Source organism: Lagenorhynchus albirostris, chromosome 10 (assembly GCF_949774975.1).
Source record: "Lagenorhynchus albirostris chromosome 10, mLagAlb1.1, whole genome shotgun sequence".
In the NCBI taxonomy this organism is placed as follows: Eukaryota; Metazoa; Chordata; class Mammalia; order Artiodactyla; family Delphinidae; genus Lagenorhynchus; species Lagenorhynchus albirostris.
Window position 1 is genome coordinate 4354055 of NC_083104.1, and position 10387 is coordinate 4364441.

General features: G+C 52.9%; 1 protein-coding gene across 1 annotated transcript; it reads right to left on the bottom strand.

Annotated features, from left to right (window-relative positions):
• Positions 1-7775: 7775 nt before the first annotated feature.
• TRH (thyrotropin releasing hormone) lies at positions 7776-10181 on the bottom strand. Its single transcript, XM_060163958.1, has 4 exons — positions 10148-10181; positions 8921-9142; positions 8765-8803; positions 7776-8251 (listed from the first exon to the last, which is right to left on the bottom strand). Exons 2-4 carry the CDS (start codon positions 9132-9134, stop codon positions 7776-7778), a joined length of 729 nt encoding a protein of 242 aa, XP_060019941.1. The 5' UTR covers positions 9135-9142; positions 10148-10181.
• Positions 10182-10387: the final 206 nt, after the last annotated feature.

Consider the following 10387-nt stretch of genomic DNA (forward strand, 5'->3'; position numbering starts at 1 on the left):
GCATTCTACCCATCGCTGTTCAGCTTGGAAGCAGACTGGCTGGGTGTAAATATCAGATGTGGGGCAAGTGGCCTAGCCTCTCTGTGCCTCTGTTTTCTCCTTGAGAGGGTTGAATGCCCTGCTTCCTGTGGAGTGCTTAGAGCAGTGCCTGACACATAGTAAGTGCTCAATAAACACTGACCGTTACAATTATTAGCTCAGAGCCTGGCACTAGCAGGGGCTCCCTTTTCTTCCTAGGTTGGGCATCTCCTCAGAGATAATGTTCAACCTCCCAAGGATGGCCTGGGGTTCCATGTCCTCCAGGGTTGCCCTGAGACACCACACTCCTCCCAGGGGGCACTGGACTGAGCCTGACATGTGCCCTGTGCCACCTCTCTGGCCATAGGCCTAAAGCGGCCACCACGGGCCTGTCAGCCTGTGGCACGTCAGACAGGGTGTACCTGTGTCGGTGCCGGGAAGCTCTCCTCCTCGGCAGCTGGTGATTAGGAAGTCACTCCCCGCAATGGACGGGGTCTAATCAGCCTGCCGATAATCACCAGGCCCAGAACGTGGCTGCGATTCAGGAAAGATGATCCCCAAAGGCTAGAGCCACTTAAATCCTGGCATTGACCACAGGTCCCCTTGGTAACCCATAACTCTCAGCACAGTTTAGCCACTGAGCTAATTGATGTTCCAAGGCAGTTAGCTCATACCCGGGCGATTGAAATGGGCTCTAATTGCCAACATCCTTCAGGTAAGAAGCCCCACATGTTCCACCACCCAAGAGGCCTGAGCAGGAACTGAGTCTCTTGGCAAACCAGTCCTCTGATTGCATCTAATTAATCAAAATAAGGTTCGCAGAGAGAATTAATTAAAGAACATATCAGAGGAAGTCGTGACATCGGGATCGTTCACAGCAAAGCAGGACAGGAGTCTTCACTGAATTTGTGAGAGGCAGCTCCTTGAAAGAATGTTCCCCGGCTTTTAAAGCTGCCTGAGTGAGGGACGGCAGGGGTAGAGGAAAGACCACTGGCCTTGGAGTCTACAGAACTGGGGTGAGCCTGGTGGTACCACCCACGTGAGATGTGTGGCCTTGGGCGAGTTGCCTCACCTCTCCAAACCAGGCCTCTCTCACCCATAAAGTAGGGGTGTAAATTGTAGTGGAAAGTCCCCGCACAAAGGAGGTTCTTGGTGGCACGGTGTAGAGGTAAAAACCGGCACCTGCAGAGGGCTGTTAGATGTCCTCTAAGGCATTTTATTTATTTTTTTTATTTAATTTAATTTTTTTTTTGCGGTATGCGGGCCTCTCACTGTTGTGGCCTCTCCCGTTGCGGAGCACAGGCTCCGGACGCGCAGGCTCAGTGGCCATGGCTCACGGGCCCAGCCACTCTGCGGCACGTGGGATCCTCCCGGACCAGGGCACGAACCCGTGTCCCCTGCATTGGCAGGCGGACTCTCAACCACTGCGCCACCAGGGAAGCCCTCCTCTAAGGCATTTTAAAAGGCAGATGTTACACTGGGTCACAACATAAGCTCTCAGCTCCGGGGCCATCCTTGAGGCCAGGCTCACAGGTTTGTAGTGACTGCGTAGCACCCTGCAACATTTGGGTTTGCCTCTCCAGCTCCCGCTCAGGCAGGCCTGATCTCACATCCCATCTCCACCTTCATTCACACATTCGACAAATGTTTGCTGAACGTGTGCCCTGTGCCAGCACTGTCCTCGGTGCTGGGGGCACAGGAGTGGTCCCTGCTTCGTGGAGCGCAGAGTTTGGTGAAGGAGGAGGCATTTATGAAAAAATCGCCCAAGAAGACTGGCAGACGCTGCTGGTCCCTCACTCCATCCCCTCAGCGCTCACCTTTGCGGTACACACAAGAGCATCCTAAGATTCTACACCTAAGGGCCTCTAGTGGTCAGTGCTTGGGGCAAGCTGGAAGTTCCAGGGAGTTAACATCCCTAGGAGCAGCCCTCAACCCCTGATCAATGGGAATCAGAAGAAAATCTCCAGCTTCCTCACCCTGTCAAGTGGGAGACTGAGGCCTCTTCTACAGTTTCTCAAGGAAACCCTGCTCACTAATGCATCTACATTCACTTCCTTCCCTTTCCCGAATCCCTCCCCCACTCCGAGACCATTGCTTCCTGGGATCACCCTCCAAGGAAACCACTCGCACTCAAGTCCTCGTCTTAGGTACTGGGGGAACCAGTACCTCGTTAGGTACTGGGGGAACCAGCCTAAGACAGATATAATTACAAACTGTGACAGCTGCAAGGAAGGAGCGAGACGCAGTGCCACATCCCAGCGAAGTGCTGTCTGAAATGCCAGCTGAGGAGGAGGAGTTACCTAGTGTGAATCATCAGGCGTCAGCAGAGCGAATAGGTATCGCTCACTCTAGGGATGTTACGTGGAAAAGTTAATTTAACATAGCAGGGCTGGCGTTCAGCTAGTTGCACTGCTGTGGCCTCACAGATTTGTCAGAATCTGTCCATTCTGATTGGACATACGCCCTGATTGGCTGAAGACTGTCTTGTACCAGTTGTTGAATATCTTGAATATCACTCTTGAAATAAAGTGCTGATGAAATCGTCAGAGCTTGGGGAGCTGTCCTGCAGAAAAATACCGCAGAAGTGCCCTGCCAGGGAAGCTGTTTCCCAGTTTTCTAATCAGGAAACTGGGAAACGAGGAGGCTGCCATTGGAATCATCAAGTTAAGAAACCACTACTTGGGGACTTCCATCATGGTCCAGTGGTTAAGAATCCACCTTCCAATGCAGGGGATGCAGGTTTGATCCCTTGTCGGGGATCCCACATACTGTGGGGCAACTAAGCCCGTGAGCCGCAACTAGAGAGCCAGTGCGCTGCAACGAAGAACCCCGCATGCCGCAACTAAGACCTGACACAGCCAAATAAATAATTAAATATATTTTTAAAAAAGAACCCACTACTTGGAATACTATTCAGCAATCAAAAAGAACAAAGTAACAAAACATGTTACATCATGGATGAACTTCAAAAACATTACACCAATTGGCAAAAGCCAGGCATAAGAGACCACGTATTATAGATTCTAGTAGTATAAAATATCCAGAAAAGGCAAACTGATAGAGAGAAGGTATATTAGTAGTTGCCTGGGGCTGAGAGTGGGGAGAGAGATTAATTGTAAATGGACACAGGGATTTTACTGGGAGTGTGAAAATGTTCTAAAACTGATTTATGCTGATGGTTGTACCACGAGGTAAATTTACTAAAAACCATTGAATTGTATTCCTGCAATGAATAAATCTTATGATATGTAAAATATACCCCCAATAAAGTTGTTTAAAAGAGAAAAGAACGTACGACCATAGGTATGAACCTGGCCAGAAAGCCACTATGAACAACTGTCTCTAGATACTTCAGAGCTGGAGTTTGGTGCAGAAACAAATCATTATCACCTTGCTTTCCAGCAGGAATCGTCAAAGTGGCCTTCCCAGTCTCACACAAGAGCTTACTGTGCTTCCAAAACTCTAGCTGCAAGGGAGCCTTGGAAATGCAGTTTTTGCTTTCCAACCTCCACAGTTCAGGAAGCACCCTAGGTGACCCCAGGGAATGTGAGGAGTAGGAGAAAAGGAGGCTCCAGAAAGAGGGAACAACATGGACAAAGGCCCTGATGTGTGTTCAGGAAACAGAATGGGCAGGCCATGGTAAGGAGTTTGGATTTTATTCTAGGTGACATGGAAGCTGCTGACAGGTCTCAAGCAGGGTGGTTGCCATGGTCAGATCCGCTTCCCTCTGGTTGCTATGTGGAAAATGGGCTTGGGGGACAAGGGTGGAAGCCTGAGGCCGGCAAATGATGGTGGCCAGGATCTGGGTGGTGGCAGAGGAACTGGGAGAAAATGGGTGGACCTGAGATATATCCAGGAGGTAAAATTTATAGGACATGGTAAAAATTGGATGTTAGGGGAGGGGAGGCATAGAGACGACCTCCAGGGTTCAGCCTTATGAGCTGAGAAAAGTCACCTTACTTCTCTCTTGGTTTCCTTTTCTCTGAACTGGAGTTGACTATGATGAGTGATTAATTCATTCAACAGATATTTACAAATTACCTACTATGTGCTGGGCAGTGGGATAAAAGTGCTTTTCCTGATGTCTGGCCCCAGAGTAAGTGCTTAGGAAAATTTTCCTTTTTGTGTCATCCTTCAGAGCTCACCTCAAGTGCACCTTCCCCCTGGAAGGCTTCCCTGATTCCACCCCAAACTGCACTGCTTTCTCACACTTCTAAGGGTTGGCAATCAGGGCTAGAAGATAGGGTGAAGGAGGAAAGGAATGGGCCAAAACACCCCCGATTTCCAGTGTTAACAACTCTAAGAACACTGATTTCTTCCCACTGAGCCTTTGTTCACGCTCTTTCCTTCTGCCTGAAATACTGTATCTCTTATTTATCCTTTGACACACCTTGGATGTTTCCTCCTCCAGGAAGCCTGCTTTGCCCAGCCAGACCAATTTCTTCTGCCATCTGTGTCTACCTTGCATGCTTTGCTAACTACGAAGTGGTCGTCTGTCTCCCCACTGGATGGGGAGCCCCTTAAGGGCTGGGAGTCAGTCTGGAAAACTAAAATGGAAGTGACCTGAAGCTTTCAACATCCATTCAACAAATATATATTGAGCACCGACTTCATGCCAGGCCCTTATTTAGGCAGCGTTGATAAAAGCAAACACATATGAGAAGGGAAAGATGGGAAGGATTTCAGTGAAGAGAGAACAAGGTGGGAGGCATCTGTGTTAGTCAGAATTGGCTAAGTTTTGCTGTGGTAACAAAGAAACCCTGACATCTCAGTGACTTAATACAACACAAGTTTATTTCTTCCCTGTGAGAAGTCTGATCTAACTTCCATCTGGTGACGCCAGGGCTCAGAATCCTTCCCTCACATGCTCTGCTCTCTCAACCGGTAGCCTCCCAGGCTTCCTTGGCAGGAATAAAAGGGTTAAGGGGCTCTAACTGCCACAGCCCCAGACTGACACTCCAGCTCACAGCCCATTAGCCAGGACTAGTCACATGACTCCATGCCAACTGCAAGGGAGGCTGGGAAATGTAGGGAAGCACATGCAGCATCTCTGCCACAGCATCCTAGGCCAAGCAAAAGGCACGTGTGTGAGAGGGGGAAGGACAGAGGTATTTGGGGAGCAGCATGCAGACTTTATTAAGGATAAAGCCCCAGTGCCTGACAAGAACTCGCATCAAAACCCCCGTGTCTGGGTTTTTACTTTTTTTCTTTTTTGTGTGTGTGATTGGAGAATGAACGAAGGAAGGAACAAGTGTGTCTGCAAGGCTCAGTTTTGAGTCCCTTCTGGTCTTGGAGCACTAGAGCTAAAGAGGCCATTTATAAGGGTTTACTTGGTGCTAGGCACTATGCTTGGAGCTGGACACCTATTGCTCCATCTCATTTACTCCTTTGAACAACTCTGAGAAAGGTGTAGGGATTACTGTGCCCATTTTACAGATGGGAAGACTGAGGCTCAAGTTGGTTTAATCATTTGTCCAGGACTGAAGCCAATGCCCAGACCCTTTCCATCATGCTGCACTGGTCTGATCACTCTCAGGGGCAGAGGGGAAATGTTAAATGGCTGGGGGAGTGGCCTTCTCACTCTTCAAATTGTCCCATATCTGAGGAGGTAACAACAGCGGCCACACCAAGCAAGTTTGGAAGGAGAAGAGGGTAGGGTGTATTCTTGGGCAAGTACTTCACTTCTCCACACTCAACTGCAACTCAACTTCAAAAGGACATGACAGCCTTTTGGGGTGGCCATGGGATTGGATGAGAAAGTGTCTGTAAGCACTGAGCATTTAAGAAGTGCTCTGTAAGTGGCCCATGTTACCTGTATTAGGGTGTCCGCCTTCAGGGGGGGGTCTGTGAGCAGAGGGTTTCCTGCTAGGGCCCTGATTGCCTTGATGGTGCCAGTGAAGAAAGCCAGAGGGCCTAGAGGAAAGGTCAGCTCTACCTTCAGGCACCTCGGGGCACGTAACCTCTGTGCCGGGTCCCTCATCAGAAAATAGAAATATCCACCGAATGCTCAATTTTTCAGCAGGCTTCTGAGAATATTAATGGAGATGGTGGGTGTGGGTGTATTTTATAAGCCCCGAGTCTCCCTCCAACCCCACCTCACCTGAACTGCGGTTCCCTGAGGAGAGGAGCAGAGTCTCAGACACTCTTCCAACCCCTCCTCTCCCTCCCCAAGAAGGTGACCAAAAGCTATTTGCAGAAAAGCCAAATAGCCCATCTGCCCACCAAAAAGAGGGTGTCCAATGCAGAGTCTAAGGCCTGAGGAAATTTCAGAGTTTGAGTCAGAGGTAGTGAAGTGGAAATGAGTGAGCCAAACTCAGCCTCAGACAAGTCGCTTAACCTTTCTGTACCTTGGTTTCCTTGTCAGGAAATTTGGCATAATCGTAGTAATGCCTAGGATTATTGTGAGGAGTAGAAGCATTAATATATGTAAGTGCATAAGAACTGCCTGACACATAATAAGTGTTGGCTATATGTTACTACTATTATTATTTGATTCACATGATGTCAAAGTTTTTGGATTCAAGTGTCTTCAGATGGCCTCTTCATGTTAGCCCAAGTCTCCACCACTCCCTGTTATCCTACACCCAGCCTGCCTCCCTGCCTGGCCCCAGAAGGTCCCCGGTTAGAGTTGCCAACCGCAACCTGTTCCTTTGTCCTCATTGTGCCTGCCAGATGACACAGGCTGCTGGTTCCTGCCACAGGACAATGACGATCACCAACCTGAGCCAGACCAGCCCTCTAACAATCAGGCAAACTCAAGGCAGGGTCCTGAGCTGCCTCTCACACCCACGGCTCTACCTCAGCTAGCTGTGTGTCTTCTGGCAAGCCCTTCCTCATCTCCAGGCCTCAGTCTCCCCCGGTGTCAAATGGGCTCCAGAGCTCCAGTGCACCTACCAAGCTTGTTCTGAGATGGGGACAGTGAAGAGGACCTTTCACCCTGCCAAGGTCCCTGATTCCCTTCTCAGCAGAGCTGGGGAGATCTCAGCCTGTCCCCTCTCAATGCTGAAAAGAGAAATCCCAGCTGAGACAGAACTGCAACGAACTGAGGTTATCCAGATGCAGGTTTTATTATCATTGATGGGGAAAGGCGCCTAGAGGGTTACATACAAGGCGTGACTTCCAAGGTGATGTTTACAAATTCCTGCACATGTTTATTCCCACAGCCACCACACAACAAAGCAGCACCTACAATGCTTCCCCCCACACAGCTGTGGGTCAGGGCTCTTCCCACCCACAAAAGGATGCCCAAGAAGAGGAGGAGACCCGGGTACTGGGGGTGAGGTTTACACATGGCAAACCCTGACACACGGGCAAGGGATGGAAGCTGGATTTGGACATCATGGCTTCAATCCCACCCACCCTCACTGCCTGTTCACACCAGAGGCACCCTGCCCCACTCTGGGGATGCCTTAGAAGACACAGCAGGGTCATCTTAGCCAGGGCTAGGGAGGGGAGCAGGCCTGCAGGGGCGGGGGTGAGAGGGACTCTGGGATCTGCCCCCTTGCCAGTGGCGCAAAGTGGAGTAATATGAGGTTTTAACTCATAGGCTGGCTTTCTCACATCCCTGAAGTAGGCGGGTGAGGCCAGGGGGGTTTGATGTGTATGTATACCAGGGGCTCAGGTATGTATGGTCAGGCATCTAAGGAGGACGGAAAAAGGGGGTCACAAAGGGGTAGGGCATACAGGGCTCAAGACATTCTTAGACCCCAAGTTGATTTTACAAGAAACGGGGCTCACTCCTCCAGGGGCACCCTGGCCTAGGCCGCTCGCCGCCCAGGGTGCTGCCGCTTCTCTTCATCCCCCTGGCCCCTGCTCAGGTCATCCAGGAGGCCCAGCAGGAGGCTGGCTTGACCACAGGATCCCCAGGGCCCACATGGGCTTCCCAGGGCCCTCTTTCCTGGATGCTGGCGTTTCTCCGGCATCAGCTCTCCCTCCTCCTCCTCCTCTTCCCAGCTGCTTTGGGCCTGGGGATCTGCCTGCCGTCTGCCTGGGTGCTGCCTCTTGATGAAAGTGTACCCAAGCCAGGAGGAGCGCCGGCCAGGGTGCTGCCGCTTCTGCTGGCTTATATCCTCTGGCCATGCAGCCACCTCCTCCTGCCGGCCAGTGTGCTGCCGTTTGTGGGGTCCCACGGCCCCTCCTTCCTCTTCCTCTTCCACTCCCTCTTCTGACTCCTCCTCCCTTTTGCCTGGATGCTGACGCTTGGAGAGCCAATACGGTTGAAAGATCTGGGACTCTGGGGAAGGAAAGAGGCCAGTGAGGGACCCCCTGACTCCTAGATGCCCACTTCAGCCTTCCTCCCAGTCAAGGCAGATCCCCACAGCATTCACCCAGATTCATGGCCTTGCACCTGCCTCTCAGATCTCACAGACACATAGACACTCACATAGATGGTCAAGGGCATGGCCTCTCGTTCCAGTCTCAGCTCTGCCACTCCCTAGCTGTGTGACCGTAAGCAACTCACTTAACTTCTTTGAGCCTCAGTTTTCTTCTGTGTAAAATGGGGTGTGGGAGGGTAATAACAGTACTTATCTGATGCTTAGGAAGATCCCATCGTGTGATAAGGTGTTTGAAGTACTTAGAACAGTGCCAGGCATATGCGTGCCTAGTAGGTTGTAATTAACGCTGTCACACACAAAAAGACTCTCTCTCCCTGGCACAGAATCTTTCCTACTGAAGGTCTGCCCTCTAAAATATTCCTGAAACTGCGATGGAAAAGGAATCTGGTCCCAGGAAAGGGTCAACTCACCACCTGCCGAGGGTGTGGCCAGTGGGAGTTTCTGAGCTTCTGAAAGGCAAGAGGCTGAATGACCAAGTCGCTCCCTCCCCTTTGCGACCGAGTTTCCCCTAAACCTCTCGGGCGTCCTCCTCTCAACCCGCAGCCCCACACAATCCTGCCCCTTACCTGATTCGCTATCTTCCTGGTCCTCTCGGAGTCGCTGGAGGTCTTCCCGGAGGAGGAGGAGGGGCTCCGCCTGCCGCAGGAGGTCGTCCAGGCCCAGTTGCTCGGCGGCCATAGCCGCCTCCTGCTGGGCCACCTCCGGCTGTGCACGGCCGCCGGGGACACCGGTCAGGGTCAGGGTCAAAACAATGGCAAGCAGAAACCAACGGCCGGACATCGCGGCGCCTGGGGTAGGGAGGACAGGGAGAGAGAGCATAGGTGCCCCGCGCTCCCCTCCCAGCCGATTCTATCGCCCGTTTTCCCGTTGGTTCCCTAGGCCAGGGGGAACCAACAGTTCAAACACCCTTCCGGAGCAGGACCACCTGCCACCTTACGGGGGGCCGGGCGGGGACAGCCGGAGGGTCTGCCTCGGGTCCTGGGCGTCCTCACCTGTAGGGATGCTTGGAGAGCCTGCCCGCGCTCAGTTCTGCCTGCGCGAGCCTGGAAGCCGTGGGAGCCCCATCGCCACCGCCACTTCTCAAGGCTACGCGGAGCTGGGGAAGCCAGCGCTGGGGCTGACTCTCCAGGAGTGTAACCACGAAGACTGCAGCGCGGGTCCGACGGCCAGGATGCTAATTGCAGCGTCGCAGGCTAAAATTCTCCCCAAGTTTCCCAGCGCAACGCTCTCATTCCAATACTCCTTCTACAACGTTCTGATTGCAACGCTGACTCTATTTCTAATGCTAAGATTCTATGGCTAGGCTACGAATCTAATTCTAACGCTAAAATCCTAATTTCAACGTTAACTCCACCTCTAAAATCCTATTTTAGCGCTGAGAGTGAGATTCTAAGGCTGAGATTCGATTCCACCGCGAAAATTCTGTTTCTAACGTCCGGATTCGAATTCTAACTCCCAAGATCTCCCGCCGATGTCCTGCCCAGCGCTGCTCCAGCTGGCCCCCCGGCAGGGGTAGGATGCGAACCTTCCCCCGACACGCTGCGCGAGCGCTGCAGAGGCCGGGACATGCGTGCCCACCCGGGAGGGACCGCCACCACTGCCCGCGCCGTGCCTCCATCGGGCCCCGGCCTGAGCTGTGGAAGATCCGGGGGTACGAGCGCAGCGCCCCTCCTGGGCGCGCTCCGGGCTCGAAAGCCGCCGCTTTCCGCGGGGCGCACCCGAAGGCGGGCGGAGGGCCCCCTTTCCAGGGCTACCGACGCGGCCTGCGGGGGAGAAGGGACGGAGGTAGTTACCTGCCCGGCGCGAGCTCCGCGGACTGGTCCGGGATCCTGGGCTCCGATCCGGAGTTTTGGGGTCTGGAGTGGGCGAGTCAGGAGTCGGGGAGCGCTCGCAAGACCCGGGACGCCGGCTGCCAGCTTCTCGGCGGGGCTGCTGCTTATATCTGCGCGAGGCGGCGGCGCGGGTGAGGTCAGCGGGGAGGGGTCGCGGCCGCCGGGAAGGGACGCTGACGGCAGCCGGCCCCGTGGGTACCC